The sequence below is a fragment of the Dipodomys ordii genome, unplaced genomic scaffold (genome assembly GCF_000151885.1).
Source record: "Dipodomys ordii isolate 6190 unplaced genomic scaffold, Dord_2.0 Scaffold52, whole genome shotgun sequence".
NCBI classification, from domain to species: domain Eukaryota; kingdom Metazoa; phylum Chordata; class Mammalia; order Rodentia; family Heteromyidae; genus Dipodomys; species Dipodomys ordii.
The window spans coordinates 9,811,106-9,835,276 of NW_012267268.1; the positions used below are offsets into that span (position 1 = coordinate 9,811,106).

Here is a 24,171-nt window from a genome sequence, read left to right on the forward strand (position 1 = left end):
ACACACACACACACACACACACACACACAATCAATCAATCAATCAAAATCATGGGCATACTTCTCCAAGAATGATGTATGTATGTATGAATGATTATATGCATGTATCATATATGTATGTGTATATATTCCCCAAAGGGTTCTAAGTTGAAGTATGTGAAAGTGTTCTGCATCTGAATAACTTCGGGGACAATTATCTTCCTAAATCCTTAGGTAAGTTAGTTGCTAGAGCTTATTAGTGCTGCCTCACAGCCAGAGTAATCATAAGGAATTGCAGCCTTCACTCTTATCTCTATCCAGTCACACACACATGCACACACACACACATACACAAACACACAAAATGAAACAGTTCATGGTACCCATCTTATTTATCCTCTTCGTTTTCCCTTAACTTATTTAGTAGCACAATGCTTTTGGCAACACAAAAGGGTCTCTGTTGTGGTTTGACCAGGAATTGTCCCCCACAGAATAATAAGTTGAGTAGTTAGCCTTTAGTTGTTAGCAGTATTTAGGGTGGTGCAAACACTTAAACAGCTGGAAACAAGTCACTAGGGTTTGTGCCATTAAACTTTATGTCTGGTCTCTAGCCCCCTTCTTTTTCTGCTTCCTCCCTATCATGAGATGAAGAACCTCCTCCCCTTTACTCACTGCCATGACATTTAGATCAAATGTACAGGGCCAACAACCATGACTGAATCCTCTGAAACCATGAGCCAAAACAAACCTTTCTTCCTCTCAGTGCTTCTCCTGAGTATCCTGGCCACAGCTATATAAACATAACTTACACGATTTCTTTCCTTGTGCCACAATCTCCTCAGAACTTAGAAAGAGAACAGACATGGAGCTCTCTTGACTTTCCTCCTTCCCACACGGCTTAGTGTGCCCAGGGGCAGCTAGATGGCAGTAACCACGTAGAAGCTGGCTGGACTGGTGTGAGGCTTAACTAGAGGGCTCAGCTTCCGCTGCCTGTCATTCCCCACAAAATCTCATTTACTCTTTCCATTGATGGCCATTTATTGAGTGACTGCCCTGTTTACTCATTTGAGTATGTCCATGAATGCATTAGTCAGATTTTTGTTATCACAATGAAATATCTGACACACAAAACAAATGAAGGAAAGGGATTTATTAAACTCACATTCTTAAAGTTCCTTCAGTTATAACAACAGAACTCAAGGGTGAATGCAGGGGTATCTAAGAGAAGTATACTCTGGGAGCACATACCATTGACCTAAGGCCCTTCTGCCTCAGCCTCAGTTACTAAAGACTCTACCATATCCCTCGTAATGCCACTCAGGGGGAAAGCTTTCTGGGCCCTGACAAAGGAACATTCATGTTATGCTTGAGGAGCAATATGGCTGGAAGAGATATTGTAAAGAACAAAAGGTCAGAAAGTGAACGAGATATAGTGTATATAGGTAGGAAATGGTGGTTATTCTGAGGTTGTTGCTTTTTGTCCTGAGACAAAATAGGAAGCCATTGGGAGAGGACAGTAAAGAGAGCTTCTTTAGGTTTACATAGCAATCTTCCTTGAGTGAGAACTGACTGGAGGGGTCAAAGATCGAGGCTAGGAGAGAAGTGAGCTGATAATTTCAGTTTTTCACTTGAGAGATGCTGGGGATTCACAACCAGTGCCACATCAGGGAAGATGAGAAGTCATCTGAACTAGTATATATTGTGAAGGCAGAGCTGTCAACACTTGCTTTCATCTCCAATATAGGCTATGAAAGAAGAGAAAGACCTTCATTTTTAGAGGCCTGAACATGGATAAAGATGGTATTATCTCTGACAGTGAAGATTATGGGTGGTATAGGCAGACAAAAAGATCAGTAAGGAGATTAAAAAGTCAGCATTGGATACACAAAGCTTGTATTATTGACTAGAAACATATGTGGAGCTGTGCAGTAGGCAATTGGAACAAAAGTCTGAAATTCAGAAGAAGGGACTCTATTCAACCTATAAGTGTGTATGTTGCAAGTATGAAATTATAAGGTTTGCTCTGTGCTCAGCAGTGGAATTTTAAAAGAAGCCAAAAAAATTCATGTTTCAGCTGTGAACCTCCCCAAATTAAAACTAACTAATGGTGGGGATCCTTTTGTTCTTCCCAATGACACTCAAGAAAGTGTGTATTATGCTGCAAGCCTGCATGGTAGCAAGGTTGAAACAGAATTCTGGCTTCAGTTTTCAAAAGTTTCGGCTTCTAGCTTATCCAATTTCTAAAAATCCTTTTCTGTGTTTAAAACAGCCTTTGGTATATTTCCTTCACTGTACATCAGCCATTAAAGAAAATTCTTTTCTTTTGAACTTCTTATGAACAGCTGAATATACCACAAATCAAACATACTATTAAAACCATAACCTCTTAAGCTAAACTATGCTGATCTTATGCTGAAGGTAATGGACCAATGTGCATGAAACTCCCCACAGCTACATTTAGCAATGATCATTCTTCTTTGGAAGAATTTTATTCATTTGGAAAAAAAATCATAAGTCTTCATGTAATTATAAAAAAATAGCCTTTTCTCCATCACTTCTAATTCCCCTCTGCCTTTCTTTCAACCCTTGTAGTCATCTGTCTTAAATTCTTGCATACTCTGCATTTATAGAGATGCCAAACAGTTGGTGATCTGTCTGTCATGTTTTCCCAGTACATGCTATGACGTATTACTGTGCTAGATTATCTGGGTTCTTGGACAATGCAAGAAAGCTGACAACATTTATGCTGAAATATTGCATTCTAAAGGAAGACATAGCTACCCAGACATTACTAAAATGTGTTTGGAGTGGTCTGCTTGAAATCTGAATTAAAAGCCCCATGTCCGAGATTGTGATGGACCTCATACTTTGCTCTATTTAGTACTACTCTGCCATTATTTCCCTAGGTTCATGTTTAAATAGTTCAGTTCATGCCATGTAGAGAGAAGAAAGAAAAAATAAAACAAGAGTTAAAACAAACTGGTTAAAGAATATGCAAATTGCCCACATAAAATCACTCTTTTAAAATAAGCAAATTGGGATTATGAATCTTTTATTTCAAATGCCTACTTTACACATGAGCTTTTCCTATTAGAATGTGCATCAAACCCAGCTTCAAGTCAAGTCTCATTCGTTTCTTTTCCTCGACTTAGGAACATTATGTTTTTCCTTACCCAAGTACTTTTTTCTCTTCTAGAAATACATCATTGGTTCTTTCAGTGACCAGAGACAAATAAATTTTTAGCCCATATTTTCAGCTGTAAATTGAATTGCTTAGCACGGCAATACAGGTTTGTGTGGGGCTTGTTAGAGGTATGTTTAGCTTCTTCCCTGCCTCTCTCCCTATGTGCTCAACTATATTCAATAATCTTGAGTTTTAAAGATCTTCATGTGCATAGTCTAAGAAAAGTATTTGTCTTCATTACTTTTTGCACTGGTAGGATGCTGTCTTACAAAAGTTCAAAGTTATATTCATGAAAAGGAACAAAATCACAGCTCATGCTAGCTTGTGTGAAAGGAGGACAACCTTAGAAATAACTTGGCTTATCTCACAGAATCCAGCACAGACCTGAGCAACCAGCCTTTGGAAGAGTTAGGAGTGCAATGAGGTCTTGAGGACAGCAGGAAACAAACCTGCAGCCAGCATCGGGACTCTCTTTTCCTGTCACTTCTGCCCCATGTGGAAAGCCAGAAGTTTGTTTCTGTCCTTTTTATTTCACCATAAACAAAAGTCCTCCCCATGCTTCACAATATGATGGTAGCACTTTGTGACATTTTTTTTAAAAAATGTTTTTTATTATAAAAATAGTGTACAAATAGGGTTACAGTTACATGAGTCAGGTAATGAGTCCATTTCCTATCCAGCATCATTACCTCCTCCTTTGTTTTTCCCCTACTATCCCTTCCTTCCCCATCTCCCCAACTCCTCCCTTCCTCTCCCCACAAGTTGCAAAGTCTGTTTTCAACATAGTGTATGATATTCTTTTTTGTATATGTTTGTTACAATGTCAGCCACCAAAATGAGGCTAACTTAAAAGAAATATGTATGTGTACATGCATGCATGCACAATGAGCATCTAACTTACATAGCTTTCTGTTCTGGAACTCAGGGCCTTACATTCTTTCGGTTTGCTTGCTCACAGGTGGTACTCTACTATATGAGCCAAGCTCCCAGCCTGACATTTTTTCTGGCATTTTTTTTTATTGTGCTGGTTAACTAGAGCTGGGATATTTCAGACTTTTCTGCCCAGCCTGGCTTCAAAGTTTGGTCCTCTGTTCTCAGCTTTCTGAATAGATAGGCTTGCAGGAGTCAGCCAACAGTACTCAGGTAACTCTCTATTCTGAAATGTACATTTTGCTGGAACCCAAGAACACTAACGCTGTCACTGACTAACTGCTCATCATTTGTGTGACAGAGTGAGAGAAAGAGAGATGTGTGGAGTAAATGGGAATGCAGACAGGATGGACAAGTGTTTGGCCATCTTAGAAAAGGAAATAGGAGAAAATAGGCAGTACAAGGTATTTAGAAGTAAGCCCATGTCAGTCAAGATGCAAAAGAAATGTCGGTGTTTTCCTGTCAGACTTATCCAAAGAGACAGAGCAGCTGTGGAACTGGGTTTCCACTACTTACAAACATATTTCTTGGCTTGTTTAGTTTCTTTCAGTGAACCATTTTCATAATAAATACCCCAGCTCTTTTTTTTCCTTTTCCTTGCACTTTAAGCCATGGTTGGGTACCATGAACTTATAAACAAGCTTTTTTCCAAACATAAGCTCTGTCAGCACAATTGTATGTTGCTGTGCTGAGCAGAAAATTTCTAATAATACTTGTGAACATATGCAGAAATATTACTTTTCTGGGCTATGAACCAATCATTGCTGGAGGGCTTCCTACCTATCCAGGACATTTAAAGTAAATCATCTTAGTTTTTGCTGGCCTCAGATTCTTCATGGTTCCACAATGAACCCATTTATTGTGATATACCACTCTGGTAACTTCATTACTTGCACCTTTCCTTTTATAAATTAGGGAAAGTATTTTCTCTTTACTCCTTCAGATTCATTGTAAAGATTTCTTTTCAGCAATTCTAGTATTTATCATTACTTTTAACTATTTATTTTACATGCATTTATTGAAGACTTGCCAGTAGTTTTGAATGGTGACTATAATAGGTACAGACTATCTTACTGTCTATACTATCTTACTATCTATACTGTTTCAGCTTGGATTTGAGTCAGATGTAGGTATGACTAATGTCCATGATTTATTGCTATTGTTTATATTGTTATTATCTTTAACTAGTTGTACAGAGGAATTGCCAATCAACAAAACAGTTTATGAGCACATCTTGATCAATTTCACCCCTTTCCATTCCTCTCAAACCAACCACTTCCCTCAATATTGCTAATTTTGCAGGATATGCAAAATTTTATGACTGCATTCTAAATCCCACAATTTCTACCTAAAAGAAAAGCCTTCACTTAAACCTGAATAATTTTCATGTATATTTATTCCACCATTTTTGGAATTTGCTTTATTTCTCAAATTATCACTTAACCTAGTCTCCACCTGCTCTGATCTTTTTCCTTCACATTATCCATACTCATTCTGTGCACAGCATGTTTCCTTCACAGCAGTCTAATACTCGACACATGCCTCACTACCCCACCATGAATAACATTGTTGTGAATATCAGTAACTTGCATACAACGTTTGCATATTTTAAACAACATTCTAAGATCAAACCATGTAGGTGTCACTGTTAGTTCAAATTGTATGAGATTTGCAGAATTTTTTACTGTGTGTGTTGGAAATATTTTTCAGAATACTTTGGTTTTGGCCAGTTTAAATAAATGTTTTAAGAATGATATTGTTACTTAAAAAATGAAAATTTTTTTTTGCATTTGAGAAGGCATCATCTTTTCAAATTTTATGTTGTTCATATGCAGGTTAACATAGTTTCCTGTCCATCACCCAATCAGAGACATACATACTAAGCATAATCTCAGATACCTGACCCTTTCCCTCTCATTTAAAAATGTAAACATATTTAACAAAATTATAAACTTGTAATACATATTTATCTTTTCTATGCTAAATGAAGCACTTTGTAGACTATAACCTCTTCCTTTTAACTATACATGAAACAAGTATTTGTCCCAATGTTAGAATTTTCAAATCACATGCTTATCTCAGTTCTGCATCTCCTATTACTGAGTAGTGTTTATGTTGAGAGAGTTTCATTTGCTTCGTGTCATTTAATTCTGCTTAGATATAATATTGCAGCAGATTAATTTCCAGTATCAATTCATGTAGCTGGAAAGGAGGGTGTTTTTTCTTGATTTTAACTGGTTTGGTTTCTTTATTTTGTTTTTGCATTATGTCCTGTTAGGTGTTTGCCAAACTACTGTGAACACGGAGGACGCTGCTCCCAGTCCTGGACCACCTTCTACTGCAACTGTTCTGACACTGGTTACACTGGTGGCACTTGCCATGACTGTGAGTAGATATGTGGTTTGTCTGCAGGGGATACCAATGTTAATATCAAGATACATTTTATTCATTCAACTGGTATTATTTGAGAGAATTTTGTAGTGGATAGAATAATACCACGATACCAAACATATCCTTGTGGCATTTGTAGACTACCCACAAGATAGATAGGAAATGAAATTGAAAAAGAGGAAAGAACAGGTGTTATGGGCACACACTGGTCCCAGTAACAACTAGTCATGTCACATGCCCATCACATGGTGAAAGAGAGACTTGCACATTGTCTTCTTTATGGTAGTAGAAATTCCATCATCTCAATATTGTCAGTGCAGGTAGCTTGTAGAAGCACAAGGAAGAATGTCCAAGCTTCTACCTGAGAGTTCTAAGCATTATTTGTACTCGCATCTCATTGGCCAGATTCAAGCCCCAGTGATATACTGAACAGAAGATGAAGTGCTTTATTACCAAGGGATGTGACAAAACAGAACCTGAGCGTTAGTGATGAGGACTGATTATTACCTGTCAACCCTCAGCATCATGGAACCTTCATGTGGAAGGCTTGGCCTGATAATGCAGTAGAACTGTGATGGAGTAGAAACACAGAAAGGAGAGAACTTGGGGAAAAGGGACAAATAGAGACATATAAAGCATACAGACTTCTGTCGAATGCCTGAATGCCAAGTAGCTCCACATGAGGAGATACTCATAATAAAGGTGATAATGGGAAAAGAGCAGAGGATGAATAAGCTGCAGTATACAAAATATGGAGGGACAAATAAAACAATAGCAAGATAACATAAACGCTAATTCCTATAACATTCTCTTTGGGATCACCAAATAAAATATACAATAAAGCAGAGAGCAGTTGTTATCAACTTGAGAGGTGAAGTTTAAGAATGATTCTGTAGGATGTATCTGGCTACAAGGGTAAGATAGGTCATGGAAAATGTGAAATTTGAACTTGGCTTGGGAGAATGAGGAATGGGAAAATCTCTACTAGGAAGGCAGAGAACCATGCAAGTGAAGGCCTGTTGCTGTTTTGAAGACAGCAGTAAGGCTATCACCAGTTTTTCTTATTTTCTGCTACTGTCAGTGTACAGAAGGGATTGGGCTGGACTGAAGTCTGACTTTGGGCTAACCTCAATCAGGAAAAGCAAGAGGATGGGACACCCTGGACAAAGAACTGAGAAAGGAAAGAGAGGATAAGAAAGGGGCCCCAGGGGATCCAGAGCTCACTGGCTTCTGAACCCCAGAACTCCTATTAACAAGCTTATTTACTTAATTCAGTAAAGGGGAAGTGACTACAGGTACATGCAGAGACTAGAGTAGAAATCTATCTTTGCAGTTACAAACAACATGAGACATAATTTGCATACAAGTGATACTGACTTCCTTATCTTAGAAAGTGGAGGAAAGCAATAAACACAGACTTGCATCTTATTGCTAAGGTCTTGTTTGGGTGCCCAAACAGCTCACACTTAGGGTAGAAAACATGAATCTCTGACTTGCCTTGATTTTGTTTGATCTTTCCAGAGCCCAGCCCTCTTAGCCTTCTGAGTGCTGTTGAGATATCTTTCCAATCTCTTCACCCTTACTAGGCCCCAGAGTTTTCCTTCCAAGTTCCCAATACTGACTCTGATGTAGCATGAGAAATACTGATGTTCTCAGTCTGAGAACCTCTCCAGTACTCCACGTCTCTGCTCCGCCTCTTAGTGTGGTGTTTATCAATGATGCCCATGGGAAACTCTGATCAAATCAGAAATAGTTCACTGTTTACCTGGGACAGGGATGAAACACTGTGAGTTGCCTGAAGAAAGGAAAAAACAACAACATTGTTTGACTGTCTCATAAAATATGTTATTTAAAATTTTCAATTTAAAACTATGGAAAAGTGAAGAGAATACTGGGATCTGTGAAAGAATGGATTTCAAATGTATATGGTTATTAGACTTAGTAAGTGCATAATTTTACCTATCAAAGGTGGTATTAAAAGATTCTAGGAGGAAAATTTGTTGAATTCTTGTTGGCACATCTAAATAAAATACACAAGAAATGTCAATCTAAATATTTTAAATCTATTTCCAAGGATGTTATATCTGAGAATCCAAGATTAAATTGTATATGTACAAAACAGAATACACACAAGACTACCCAGATTGTGTGAGTGCTATTATAAGATGCTCAGGAGAAACAAAGATGATGGTGTATCTAATAGAAAGTACCTTGAAGATTTAAGTCAACAAAACCCACCTATAAGCCAAATCACATTACAACATTCCTATAACCTTTAACGATTTTTCTGTTCACTGTCTCCAAAAGTAATTTAACAATTTTTTGAGGAGTTCATCTTCACAGATGCTGTTCTCCTTTAATTTACTCCATCCATCAGGCTAAAAATAGGATATTTTTAGGTTTAAAAAAGTGTGAACTTGAAAATCTGTGGAAGAAGAGCTGATTTTTAAAGGAACACTGTCAAAGCTGATAAGGAGACTCAACATACAGAACCTGAATTTTAAAAAAAATTAAAAAAACCTTTCACCTTTTCCTTTTTTTTTTTTTTTGTAAAATTATTGAGTTCCAAAGCTATAGGCTGTAACTCTGTGGTTCTACCTTCCATTGTAGCCACCAAGCTAAAGCCAATCAGATGTGTTTGTTTGTCTGTAATTTTGGCAAGTTCACATTGAATATTTGAACTTATTCAGTTCAAGAATCTGTCCCCTCTCTAATGACTCTCTTGACCAATTTGAGTGAAGACCATTTCTTTGCAGTCACTTTGTAAAGTGAGTAGTTTATGTATCCTTCAGGCCTTCAATAAGTGTGCTCCCATGAAATGAGTTATCAAAAGCCAGAGCTACCCCCCAATAGTGAAGATGGCACATTCTAGGGCTGGTTGGTTGAATTGTACTCTGGTCACATCCTGACAGAAATTTGATTTCAGAGTCTGTTAGATTAAAGGCAGAGGTGTGTTATCAGATTGCTGGGGTTCTTCTCACAGCACAGCTGGGGATGGAGATGTTGAGACCATGCTTATCTGATCCTGCTTGCCTGGTTATAAGGTGCAGTTCAGTTCTGCACATTTCAAGAAGAAAACTTCTGTTATTTATTTATTATTATTTTTTTTAGTAGGTTTTGAGGCTTGAACTCTGGGCCTGGACTCTGTCCCACAGCTCTCAGCTCAAGTTGAGCACTTTACCACTTAAGCCACAGCGCCACTTCCTGTTTTCTGGTGGTTAATTAGAGATAAAAGTCTCTTTTCTGCACAGGTTATCTTTGAACCCTCATCCTCAGATCTCAGCCTCCTGAGTAGCTAGGATTATAGGCGTGAGCCACTGGCCTTTGGCAAGAAGAAAACTCTATTTTCTTGCACTCTTCTTGCCATGAATTAGTTTTCCTACATATAGTTCCTAATATGTTAGACATTGGAAAACCTGTGTAATAATTGTCAAACTTACAGTAATGATAGAAAACATTTTCAATGCTAGACTTCTCCTTTTTTTTTTTTTTTTTAGTCCTGGAGCTTGAACTCTGGGCCTAGGTGCTGTCCTTCAGCTCTTTAGCTCAAGGCTAGCACTCTACCACTTGAGCCACAGTGTTATTAACTGTTTTCTGGTGGTTTATTGGAGACGAGAGTTTCACAGACTTTTCTGGCCTGGATGGTTTTGGATCTCAGTCCTTCTTATTCACCACATTTGGTAAGCATTAGATTTTTTTTTTTTCAGGCAGGAAAAGAAGTTTACCAAACTGTTGCCCCACCTTGCATAGTGGAGAGGCATGGCCAGAAAAGGGGAGAGCCACCTTGGGGTCAAGACTTATCTAGGCCAGGGACAGCAAGAGGTATGGCTAGGTGGGGGAAAGGTATGGCCACAATGGATCCAGATGTGACCTCAGGGTCTGTGACCCTCCTAAGGTCAGATGGGAGGCATGTGAACAGAGGTGGTCCAGGATGTGACCTAGCAGGAAGAGCAGGTGACTGCTTCCAGGTCGGCCAGTTACCTAGGTAACAGATGCTGGGTGGAAACTTAGCCTAGAGGTAGGGAGGTGTCTGCACAGGGCCTGCAGGGCCCAGGGCAGATGTTAAATTCCAGCCTTCTGATAATTATGTAAAAGGGCAAAGTTTCTCTTTGGCTACTTCCTGCTGGTAAGGAGAGTCCACATTAGGAGTAAAAGGCTGAGATGTGGTCTCCTCTGGGAGAAGGCTCAGCTGGCCTTTGGTGGTAGTCCTTGAATTAACTCTGGAAGAAGTCTCACAAGGCAGGGATGCTGGGCAAAAAAAAAAAAAAAAAAAATTACTAGAGAGCAAACAAATGGTAAGAGGAAGGGTTTGGAGCATAAAATTAAAATTTGGATGATTTGGCTAGAATGGCTAGCTCTTATCTCCTGCATTCCAAGCTGTCCTGGAATTGGTAAAAATGTCCTTAGCTACTTCTGACATATAGCAAGTAGGTAGGGGATAGTGCCAGGTAACAAATGCAAGAATGTAAATTCCTGTCCAGTTAAAAGGTAGACAAGGATGGACATGAGCTGGGCAGGCTTCTTATTTCTATTGACCTCCTGGCTCTGGTTAATTTTGAAAGGGCAGGCACAAAATGGAAGATGTGACATCATTTCCTCTTACTCCTCTCCATGATCCCTTGTTCCCGAGACTGGCTGAGTCCCAGGGGTCTAGGTGCTCATTGCTGGGATAGCTCATCCCACCTGGTACACAGAGGTTTGAACTCAAGTCTTGAGCACTGTCCCTGAGCATTTCTGTGCTCTATCATTTTGAGTTACAGTACCACTTCCAGTGTTTGCTGGTTAATTAAAGAGTCTCCTGAGTCATGCTTCCAGCTTGTCTCTGCAGGTTAGTTGGGAGATGGAGTCTCAGGGATTTTTCTGCCTGGGCTGACTTTGAACTGCAATCTTCACCACAAAAACCCTTTATTATTTCCAATTAAAGCAACAAGGAGATGTTTTTTTATTGTTGATTTGATTTTGAGACAGAGTTCCAAAGAGTAGACTAGCCTGAAAACTAAAACAGTAGAGCCCAGAATGACCTGGAATTCAAGAACATCTTCTCTGCCCCTTGAGCACTGTGATTGTAGTAATATGCTCTAATACTTGGCCACAAAGAACGGTTTGTTAGAATACAGTCACACCCATTCTTTCAAACAGTGTTGAATGGATTGAAGTAAAGTAGCAATTTTAACAAAAAATCCTTGAGAAATTCCTTTGGTGCTTGAATCTTCTTTAAAAACAATGGTTCATATATGTTCCTTTTTTTTTCCTTCTGTATTTTTTTTTTGTGAACATACTGTACAGAGGGGTTACAATTACATGGGCAAGATAATTAGTACATTTCTTATCAAGCATTGCAGCCTCCTCCTTTGTTTACCCTTCACATCCCTTCCCAGCCTTCCCCCGCACCCCCCCCCAAATCCTTCCTCCCCCCACGAAAGTTGTAAAGTTCGTTTTCAACATGACAACTTGTACTTCTCATTGTTGCAACGGGCCCACCTGAATCCTTAAACGACTTGTTTTTCCCCTTCTCATATATGCTCCTTCTAAACCACTATGGAATATTTTTGAGACTTGTTGCAGATTTCCCATAAATTAATTAAGTCATAATATTTAATGTCTATTCTATAAAATTAGAAAAACTGGTCCACCTGTATCCTTAAACACCTGTTGCAACAATGAGAAGTACAAGTTGTCATGTCCATAACGAGCTTTACAATGTCTGTCTGGGGGGGGGGTGCGGGGAGGGGGGATGAGGATTGGGACTGGGGGAGGAGGGGGGAGGCTGGGAAGGGATGTGAAGGATAAACAAAGGAGGAGGCTGCAATGCTTGTTAAGAAATGTACTCATTATCCTGCCCATGTAATTGTAACCCCTCTGTACAGTATGTTCACAAATAAAATAAAATAAATTTTAAAAAAAATAGAAAAACTGAGCATAGGATTTGTAAGATCTGCTGGGGCCATGCAGGCTCTGTGCAGACATCTCCCTACCTCTTGGCTAAGTCTCCACTCAATATCTGTTACCTAGGTAACTGGCACACCTGGAATCAGTCACCTCCTCCTCCAGCTAGGTCATATTCTGGGCCATCTCTGGTCACATGCCTCCTATCTGACCTTAGGAGGGTCCCAGGCCCTGAGGTCACATCTGGATCCATTGTGGCCACACCTTTCCCCCACCTGGCCATACCTCTTGCTGTCCCTGGCCTAGATAAGTCCTGGCCCAGGGTGGGTCGCCCTTCCTTTTTCAGCCATACCTCTCCACCATGCATGGCAAGGTCAGCAATTCAGTAAATAAACTTATTTTCCTGCCTGAACAGAGCGTGGTGTTCTATTCATCAGCTACCTAATGAAGCCTACCTATTTAATATACCTTATAGGTTTGGGGTAGATATAAATGTTGGATGATAATGAAGAAATAATGATCAAGATGCATTCTATTCATAAATTGAATTTTTGAATGACAACTTCTTTGTACAACTAGTTAAATATAATTAAAAATCAAAAGCAAACAGTCCTAAAGGATTCTTTCCTATGGAAATGACAGTATATTTATTATGTTGGAGAACATTTCCTTGAAGGTGTTATCCAAAAGGAAAACAATAAATGAAATTGTATTAGTATTTTTAATATTAAAATGGTAATATCCTGAAATTGTGAATTTATAGCTCTTCAGGGCTTGTTTTAATGTTTTTGTTGTTAGTTGATGCTTTCCAGAAAGGGTGAATTAATAGCAACTAGGACAATTATGGTCCATTTTTGTGTGTTCAGCTTTTGTGTATAAATGGGTTGAAGTATAAGGCAATAATGCTTGCTTTCAGTAATTGTGGCCTTAATGATAGAAGGAGAAAGGAGGAGGAGAAAGAGGAGAAGATGGACATTATTTGGGCACTGCTAGCTCATGCATGTTATACTAGCTGTACAGGAGACTAAGATCAGAAAATGTTCTAAATCAGACTGGGTAGGAAAGTTCTTGAGACTCTTACCTATAACCAGCAATAAGCCAGATATGGAGCTGTGGCTCGAGTGGTCGTCTGCCAGCCTTGACTGAAGAAGACAAGGGTGAGCAGAGAGGTCCCAAGCACAAGCCACAGTATTGATACAATAAAAACAAAGAAGAGGAAAAAGGAGGAGGAAGAGCACAAGGAAGACAAGAAAGAGATTGTTGATTCACCTCCTGATTCATTTTTTGACATTACACAGACTTCAGTGTTGTCACCAGTTTTATCCATTGATTTGCCCACTAACTGATAGGACTGCTTGCTTATCAGCTAGCTCTGTGCAGCTTTATTGAGTGAAACTGTACTTGATTTTCTTAATATCTATGTCTGATGACAATCACAGGAGACCTGGCCAGGGTCTTCTAACCACGTCTCAGGCATTACTAATCCCTTTTCACAGTGTATATAGCTTCTGACATCCTAACAATACCTCTCAGCTCATTTTTCATCTTTACTAGAGAATGTCAGCTTTCTTCCTCTCCCCTGCTCTATAGAGTGTTTTTCCCCTTGGACAGCCGATAGGCAGGTATTGATTGGAGGCATCTCAAGTTGTCTTGTTATCAAAGTCATCAAAGAGCAACAACACTTCTTCAGTTTTGCTGTTGCTAAATTGTCCTCTGTGTGGATGATATTTGGAGGGTTGGAATGAAAGTCTGGAGATGGCAGGAGACTGTCATTGTAAGAATTTATTTAGAAGCCTCACTCATATTTTTTTTAGCTTAGGCCAATGAGTATATTAATAATTCTATGATTTTCCTATCAAAATATAGAGAAATTTAAAGTCTTGTCCTCATAATGTTACCAGTTGCTTATTCTCAACCTTCTTCTAAGAAGGAACAGAGGAAGATGAAGAAGAAGGAAGAGGATGAAGAAGAGGAAAAGCTGGAGGGAAATGAGGGAAGGAAGAGGAAGAACAGGGGGAGAGAAGAAAGTGGGAGAGTTTTTTTTTTAATTAACCAATGGGGTTTAATTTTTGTAGGTATATGAGTTTTCAACTCATATACCTTGCTCATGGTTTCCTTGCTCATGGCTGTGCTCTACCACATAAGTCATGTCTGTATCCAGGCTTTTTGTTAGTTATTTGGGATTTGGAGTCTCTAGGACTTTTCTGCTCAGGATGGATTTGAACTGTATTCCAACCTCCTTCTCAGTAGCTAGGATTACAGGAATGAGCAACTGCACCTGGCTTCCTATTTCTTTTTCTTTTTTGAATGACATTAATCATGGCCTTTTGTATTATCATTAGTGTTATTCATGTCATGTAATGTCTACTACTGAGATTGTAAAGGTCTAAGGAAGAAACTGAGTTTTACTATAAGTGGTGAACAATGCAAGGAATTTCCCTGTCTTCCCCCTCAGACCTCACAAGAGTGGTTCTCAACTACTTCTGCACAGTGGACATTCACCAAGACTAGATGTAAGGAGCTGGATTCTCCAAAAAGATAGAGGCCAGATAACTGAAATAGACCTGAAAGACTTAGGGGAGTGATTGGACTGACTGGCTCACAAGGGTTAGACTTGAGTAGGTAGAAATTTTCCAGGGAGCTATTTCTTTTTTTTTTTAATGCCATGGCATTGTTTTATTTTTTAATGTTTTTATTGTAAAAATACTGTACAGAGGGGTTACAGTTACATGATCGAAGTAATGAGTACATTTCCTACCAAGCATTGTTACCTCCTCCTTTGTTGTTCCCCTTCCCTCCCTTCTCTCCCACCTCCACAACTACACTCCACCCTCCCCTCTCCCCTTCTCCCTGCCAAAATTGTAAAGTTCATTTTTCAACATAGTGTTTTGTACATATCATTGTTACAATGGGTCAACGTGTATCCCTGTTTAAGCATTTTGTTTTTTCCCTTCCCCTCCCCAAGTTAGAGAACTGTATATACAAGATGCAGGGCACCAACATCAAGTACAATGAAAACAGGGGTTATATAGTCAGGGAGGAACATACAAAGAAACCAAAAAAATCACATGGCATATTATAAATAACTTTCAGAACAATAGAAAGAAAAAAAATAAAACACTTGTGTCCCTATCTTGGGGTTCATTTCGCTTAACATCATCTTATGTGGTCATATGTACATAGCTTTTGACCTTTTCTGCTTGTCCCAGATATAAACTAATTATTGCAAATAAGGGAAACCATAGGACCTATGTTTCTTTGGGCCTGGCTTACTATACTTAATATAATTTTTTCCAAGACTTTTCATTTCTTAACAAATGGAGTGATATCACTAGATGCTGGAGGGGATGTGACCAGAAGAGAACCTTACTGTATTGTTGGTGGGAGTGTAAACTTGTTCAACCACTTTGGAAATCAGTATGGAGGTTCCTCAAAAGACTCCACATAGAGCTCCCCTAAGACTCAGAAATCCCACTTTTGAGCATTTATGCAAATGATCACAATGAAGACCATACTAAAGCTACCACCACAACTATGTTTATTTCAGCATTATTTACCATAGCTAAGATATGGAACCAACCCAGATGCCCCTCAGTAGATGAGTAGATCAAGAAAATGTGAGATACACACACACACACACACACACACACACACACACACACACACAATGGAATTCTATGCCTCCAGGAAGCTATGTCTAAGAGCAAGCATCCCAAGGAGTATGCGAGATAATTGTGTGCACAGAGTATGTGTGGAACAATTCAAGTTGTAAGTTTGTGGAGGAAGGAGTGGGCATTAGTGCTCTGGTGCTCTTTGTGCTTTATATATAGTATAGCAGTTTTCCTTTATCAACAGACTGAATTCCAAGCCTTCCTGTGGTTGATATAACCATAGATAGATAATATGGATAGAAAGCTTATGTAGCATGCTTTTACCTGTACATCAACACGCATGATAAATATTAGTTTATAAGTTAGTATAGTAAGAAGTTGGCCACAGTATAACAAAGTAACATAATTTATAACAATTTACTACAATAAAATTAGTAACATTTTAACTCTAGTATTGCCCATATTTTGAGACTGATATTGATCGTAACTGCAGCCTCACAAAGCAAAACTATAGACAAGGAGGGGCAACTACCTATTCTAGCATATTCTGAGCTAATCTCACATTTGCAAAGATGACCAGATTAGATTATGTCATTTTTCTCAGACAGTTTGGTTTCCAGGTATTCAAATCTCTTGACCAGAAAGACTTCTTTATTCCTTTCTTTAGAATCCTCTGCCAAGGGAAATTCAAAGTAGTAAAAATATTAAAAATATCCAACAGGTCAGATTTAGGAATTTACAGAACCAAGAAATAAAGGCTGCAAAAAAAAATCACTACACACAGCAAATTTTCCTCCCACCACCATCCCTTCTTCTAGATGCTGTTATCATGTCCTGGAATGTATAGGGGAACACACACACACACATGCACACACACACACACATGCACACACACACACACATGCACACACACACACACACACACACACACAAAAGACTCCTCTGTCAATTTCTACAAGGAGCCTACTCAGACTTTATTTTAGGTGTTGTTTCTCTCTGCTCCTTCAGTGGCCTCTCACCAGTATTTATTCTACCACACCAGACAATCAATCAATAAATACAAACATTCTTTTATGGCTAAAATGCCTCAAGTAACAGGACTGGTGGAAGTGGGGCTTGAACTCAGTTCCAGATGGTTTGAATTCACTTCCTTTTTACATTACACATCTCTAAGTGGAAGGAAGAACACCTAAATATTTGATGGAACACAGCAGAATTTAGAAACCAAACTCATGCGAAGACTTCTTATTTGAGCGGGAGAAGGGAAAGGATATATATTCACCTTGCATTGATTTGCTTCCCTTTGAAGACATCTAAGTCACTTAAGAGTTCCCCACAATCATCTCCTACATGCTAATTTGTTCTATTCTGTTCTTTACTTCCTCTTTCTATCTCTCCTACTCTCTTCTTCCACCCTTGGTTAATTGAAGTTAACTTCAGGTAATTCCTTTGGACTGGCAAAGTATATGAATTCTAACCACAAATTTATATTAATTCCAACTCCTGGAAGCAGCAAAAAAAATCCCCAAAATATAAGAGATCTTTAACTGAAGATAATTTAATTGTTGATGCTCCCTCTCTTTGGAGAACCATTGATATTTACTTCGAACATTGAATAAGAACAATGAACATTTACTTCAGTCAACAGAAGACTAATTGCTAGAGAAACACAAAGCTCTAGTTTGTCCCATGAGTAATACATAATCCTGAACATGCATACATATTTAACTCAGTATACAAAGATACTTTCTATCTGTCTATATACTTTGGATACTAGCAGATCAGTTATGGATAGCACTTCAATACTGGGTAAAAAAAAAAAAAAACATTTCTTTTGGCCTCAATTGTTCAGCTCTAAAATCATAGCAGCCAATTCTTTTATACAATTATGAAGCTTGAATGTATGGCAGACATAACTACTAGCACATTATTTAGAATTTGACAGTTTAATGTTCAATTATCTCCTACATATCAAGATAGTTAGTTTCATGGAAGTTTATGAATACTCTTCATGAAAAAGATGTCTGATGATTTACATTCCTATTCTCTTGAATCCTATGCTTGTAGTGATACTTTTACACTGCAAATTACCAAGCAGAAGGGAGAGTTTGGCACTACATCACCATTAAGTAAAACCTGCTAGATATTTTACATTGTCACTGAAAGAAACCCACTGTGAGGTTGGAGGCACAATTCAGATCTTCTCTTCCACAAATGATCTAAGGCTAGTCACTTCCTTTAATTTTACCCGTGATTCCTCAAGAATCTAATTTAGACAATAATGTTTTTTTTTTACCAAAGACTTTTTGACTCCCTCTTACATTATGAGTTAGAATGAGTGCAACATACTGTAATCACATAATACATTTCCTATCTCCTGACCATTTTTTAAAGTTCCAGCCCCTGAAAATACAGAATACATGCAGCCTCTCTCTTCTCTGTGGTTTAGAGAATACCAAGTGTTCATTTATACTATTACTTAAATAATGTTTTAAGTGTAAAATTGGTCAAAAAGGTTTTTGTTAAAAGGGTACTGATATTCAAAGTTACTGCATGTCACCCTTAAAGTGTTTGATAGAATTAAATCCCTGGGGTTTTCATTTGGACTGGTATAATTAAAAGAGTAATAAGGATAATAAGCAATGAGAGACTGTGATTTCCCTCAATATAGTTTGTCAAAAAAGTTTTTTTAAACTATTACTGACTTCATTGCTTAAAATCATCATAAAAGAATTTCCCAGGGTATTCAGTTTCAACAATACAAACATATTTTGACTGTGTGGTTTAGAAATAAAATTCAGAAAGTGTCTCTCTATACATTAAACCTCTGTAATGCAATAGCACTGTGACCTACAGCAAGTTATTCTGCCAATTTGAGCCTTACCTATGCTGTATTCAAGGGGAAAATAATACAATCCGCCTCTTATTGCAATTGAGATAAATTCATGAATCACTGAGTATAAAATCTGACTGACAAGAGTATTCATAATCCCTCCTTATGGTTCTGATATTTTTACATTATTGTGTTCCAAAGGCAACCTTGATGAGGGACAAGGCCAAACTTATTTTTTTTCTAATATTCAGAGGAAAAGCATGTGACTCAGAACAATGTAGAATGAAGAGCTCAAGGACATTTAGCTACAACACCTAAATAGGACAAAAACCTGAATATGGAGATGCCTCCCAAGATTCCTGACCTATATCATGCTCTAGGCAAGACCCATTACTGTTATAAAGTGACATGGTTGATTTTTATACTTACTATTTGCTTTCTAAAAGTAACTTTGGTTTTATCACAGCCCTGTTTTAAATCCTCTACTAATTCTCCATTGTTTAACAAACAAAGCCTTTCTATTTTAACTGAGAACTGATGCTTCCCTGCATGATTCTGACCTCTATGTGTGCCTGTGATAGCAGTTTTGCTCTACTATTTGTTATCTTTCATGCTGGATAGTTTCAAACATGCCAGTCTTGTGACCTTACAGTTATTATGCCTGAAATGTACTTTCTGATTGTCTTCTGGGTTACTCTCTATTCTACATTACCCTGTTCTCATATGGCCTGTGCATACACAAGTGCTTACACTAATTAACTGTGCTGTTTTCTCTCACTGGATGAGGTCAGACACTTTGTCTTTTTTGGAAACAAGAGGTCTAGAATATTGGTCCTGCCAAATGAATGTTGAAAGAATAGAGTTCCAATTTTCAACTTGTTAGCATGTCCTGAATTGTCATTTCCACTGAGAAGAGATAAAGGCAGCATCGCATGAAAGCACATGGTATCTAGTGTGCTTTTTCTTAGCCAACATGTAGAGAAATTCCACAGTTTTGATTGAATGGAAGATCAGAGGCTCTAATGTTTTATTTTGAAGCATATTTCTTGAAGAGCCTCATCTTAGCTCCATGATAGTTCTTGAACCAGCTTGTAAATCATCCTGAAGTTATTGCCATAGCTGTAGTGCACAATGTTAAGACACTAACATAAATGGGTCTGCATACGTAAATATATATATATATATATATATATATGAGAAACATAAAAGAGAAACAGAACTGTCCATTTTTTAGCAGGATGTATACCTGCATTTATTAGTCTGTCAGCAGAGGAGTTGTCAAAGTCAGTAGCACAGATTTCCTGCTGGCAGCTAATACAATGATGGAGAACTTCACGATCATTCACTGGCTCCAGCCTCCCTGATGACACTGTCCTTATGCTGGACTAGGAAGTTAGTGTTCTGTCTGCTAATGATGAGTTTCAAAACTGGGTGTTGTCCAAATGGAGAACAATTGTGGTGGTGCAACACATTCAGATGAGAGAGGTCCCAAGCTTGGAGACTGTCAGAGTCAGGACTGATGTTCCCTGGCTTCCTCTTCTGAGAAACCTACTGTTTAATGACATCATTTGAGAATATTCCAAAGCTACAGAAAATAGATCCATTCTGTTTCTGTAGCATGGAAAGTGAATTGTTTTGAAAACTTCAGTTGCCGTGGAATTGGTTTCAGGTTCTAGGAAGTACCTGAGTGGCAGGGAAATTGATCCAACATTGAACTTTCACTTTCTTATCTATGAAGGGACAGCAAGTGGGTATGTCTCAGGATGCCTTGTCTACTAGGTCTCACAGCACTGCATAGAGTGCATCTTCGACAGATACTCTATGGAGTCTACTGCCTTTGTTTCATGACTCATCTACACTAACCATTAGCTTTCCATGGATGACTTGGATTAATAAGAAATACTAATGTCTGTGTTTGGAAAGGACCTTTAAATGTGTGTTTTCTTTCCTTTTATGTCATATGTTTTGAGACCCTTTTTATTCGAGCTGTTTTATTGGTAAATTTTAGATGTTTTGTTGTGCATAGGAGAGGCTTGTAATGTTATCATATATACTGAAAATGTATCTCAATTAGATTTACACCGTCTATCACTCTCCTTCATCTCTCCTTCCACTACTTGTTAAAACTATTTCAACCAGCCTCATTGTTCTATTTTTATATGTGAATGTAAAATACTTCTACCATACTTTTAACTGCATTTAGCATCTCCACTCCTACTGGTATCTACTACTGGACCTGTTTATATTCTAGTCATTCATTTTTATAGTGTATACTACTTATTCAAAGGCATTCTGCAATAGTGTTTCACAATGCATGTATTGTGCTTTAATGAGATTAACCCTATTACTCTCTTTTCCCATCTCACATCTCCCTACCTTGGTAGCGTTTAATGAGTGTTATAGGTAAGAGTGTCATGGAATATCTGCTCATGCATAGATGCAGTGGTTTTGATATTATTCAACCACTATCATTTTCTTTTTCTTCCCTTTCTCCAATCCCCTCAAGTAGTCCCTTTATTGAAAACATTATATATACATATATATAGTCACTTAGATTATATCTGTATCTGTTATATCTAGCTTCCACTTACAAAAGAAAGCATTTTACTTTTGTCTTTAGGAATCTGACTTACTTAACATGGTGATTTCCAATCCATTCACTTTTTTTAAATCTGCAAAAAACATAATTTCTTCCATCTTTATGGCTAGATAGTTTACCATTGTTTATAGGTACTATGCTTTTTTGATTCATCCATCAGTTGTAGGATAAAAGAGCTGCTTCTCTAACTTGGTTATTGTGACTAGTGCTGCAGTAAATATGAATGTATGAATGATTCTCTTGTATGTTAATTTAATTTCTCTTGGATATATGCCTAAGACATGGTATGTCAGGGTCATAAAGTAGATTTATTTTTAATTTGTTGAGGAATCATCATACTGAATTCACAGTGGCTGTACTAGTTTAAATTCCCACTAACAGTGTCAGAGGGTTCCTTTTCTGTTATATTCTAACCAGAATTTATTTGTTTACTTTTTGATGGCCATTTTGATCAGGATGAAATGAAGTCTCAATGTCATTTTTATTTGCATTTCCATTATGTATAAGGATGTTGAAAATTTCTGCATGCATTTATTAACCATTTGTATTTCTTTAAGAATTGTCTAGTCTTCCCCAAGCTGGTGTTTTGGAAATAAGTTAGTCGGTATCTCTTACTATCACTGTTTCTCTGGCAGCCTGAAGATTTGTTTCTCTTAGGAGGTAAAACCTAACTTCTAGCTTTCTCTAGGTAGTTATATTTGGGTCTTCAATCATTCTTCTTTTGAGAACCTGTCATTTAAGCTTCCTTAAAAAGAGGACTCACCAACAGTTTTTTCTATCACTATCATACTTCTGTCTCTGATGTGAAGTGTTACATTGGTAGAATTCATAGTTCTTGACATCAGTGGATTCAGAAAGCCTTCCAGAAGTATTCACCAGAATGAGAAATATCTGATGATTCTGGTGGCTCACACCTATAATCCTTGTTACTTAGGATGCAGAGATCTGAAGATCAAGATTCAAAGCCAGCCTAAACAGACAAAACTGTGATATTCTTATAACCAATTAGCCAGGAAAAAAACAAAAGTTAGGTTTGGCTAAATTGCTAGAGTGACAGTTGTGAGCTACAAAGCTGAGTGAGAGTTAGAGGCTCTGAGTTACAAGTTCCAATGTTGGCACACTCTCACACACAATAAATTTATTTTACATATAATAATTACCACTGACTATGTTTATCAAAATCCCATTAGGACAATTAAAACAGATCCCAAAATTCATGAACATAACTGATCCATAATTTATTTGTCTGTAATTCTGTTAGTTTTTCATTGGTACTTATTTTCACTCAATTCTCATAAATGTTTGCTCTTTTCAGGTTACCCATCCATTCAGTGATACAGCATACATTTAATTCAGACATGCATAAAATGTATCTACTCTGAATCCAATTATAGACTGATCATGGTAGGTGACATTCAAGTATTTAGAGAGCTGACTTTTGAGGTGAGCATCTATAAAGGAGGGTTTGAGAGAGGTACACTGTAAAATACATAAAAAATAATGGAAAACAGTATATGGTCAAAGTCGAAATTGCATATGAGTGGTCAAATTTAGGTCTCTGACAAGGAGGAAGATATAGAGATAGGAAGTGAAGGCATTCAGAGTAATTCTGAACCTGAGCAAAACTTCAGAGCCAAGAATATGAGAGAGGAGCAGGAATTCAGAGGACATTAACTGGGATGGAGTTGGGACAAATAAGGAGACTAACTTAGCATAGTGTTATTTCTAGTGGTGAGGAATAATGTTGATTAGCAAACTTTATACCATTGAGATTTCAAGCAGAGGAACAAAACCAGCAGGAAAATATGTGAAAGAGTTTATTGGGGTAAATTGGATTACACATTTGTGGGAAATATTTAAGGAAGTCCAAATTTTAATGGGCACTTCCAGACTACTTAGTCTGGAAGGACAATCTGGATATTATAAGGCATGAGCTTTAACCTATTGTTTGTGAGTGCAATTATTTTGTTATTCCTGATATATACCTAAAATCAGCTCAGTTCTTGAAGTTTTCTCACTGATTGAAACAGACCCACATAAGTTTTCTAGGTTAATCTCTCTTTAATAAACCCAATTTATTATGGACTTTAATTACATCTACATGATACCCTTACAGAAACACATATTTTTGTGCTTGACTAGATAACTGGGTACTGTAGACTAGCTAAGTTGATATATAAAACTAATCTTCACAGTCAACCCATTTGTCAGGTTAATGCCTATTTTATCTCTTTAATTATATTTAAATATGCTTTTGCCCAACATGGCATTCATTGACTTAACATGGTATGATGCTTCTGTATGGAGCTGAAATAGTGTAATAATAACACTGATCATTATGTATTCTTGCGCTGAAGATCTTATGATTTCCCTATCGCACAAAATAAGTTAAGTGCAAGAATTGAAAAAGGTCTGACTTAATATATGCACCTGCTATAGCAAAGGCCTACATGATAAAGAGTTGGCTCCAGCTGGCATTATTGAGAGGTGCTGGAAACTAACTAATGCACAGTACTTAAATTTTGCAGGATATGTCCTTGAATGGACTGGGAGACCTCTGGCCCTTCTCCTTTTTTGCTCCCTGAGTAAAGGAGTTGAGCCATTTTTCTCCTCACTATAGGACTAAAAGCAATAAGCTTGTCAGATCATGGACTAGAACCACTAAAATTGTAAGTCTGTATACACCTGTTCTTCTTGAAAGTTAACTACCTCAGGGGTTTTGTTGTCATGATAGAGCATCCATATCCCATCTAATTGTT

At 37.8% G+C, this 24,171-nt stretch overlaps 1 protein-coding gene across 2 annotated transcripts in view; it reads left to right on the top strand.

The window, feature by feature from the left end:
* Positions 1-24,171, top strand: part of Cntnap5 (contactin associated protein-like 5) — a 921,488-nt gene that overhangs the window by 567,658 nt on the left and 329,659 nt on the right. For both annotated transcript variants that reach the window (XM_013020681.1, XM_013020682.1), the window contains exon 11: positions 6,371-6,477. In XM_013020681.1, coding sequence (XP_012876135.1) covers positions 6,371-6,477 — 107 coding nt within the window. The remainder of the gene's footprint in view (positions 1-6,370; positions 6,478-24,171) is intronic.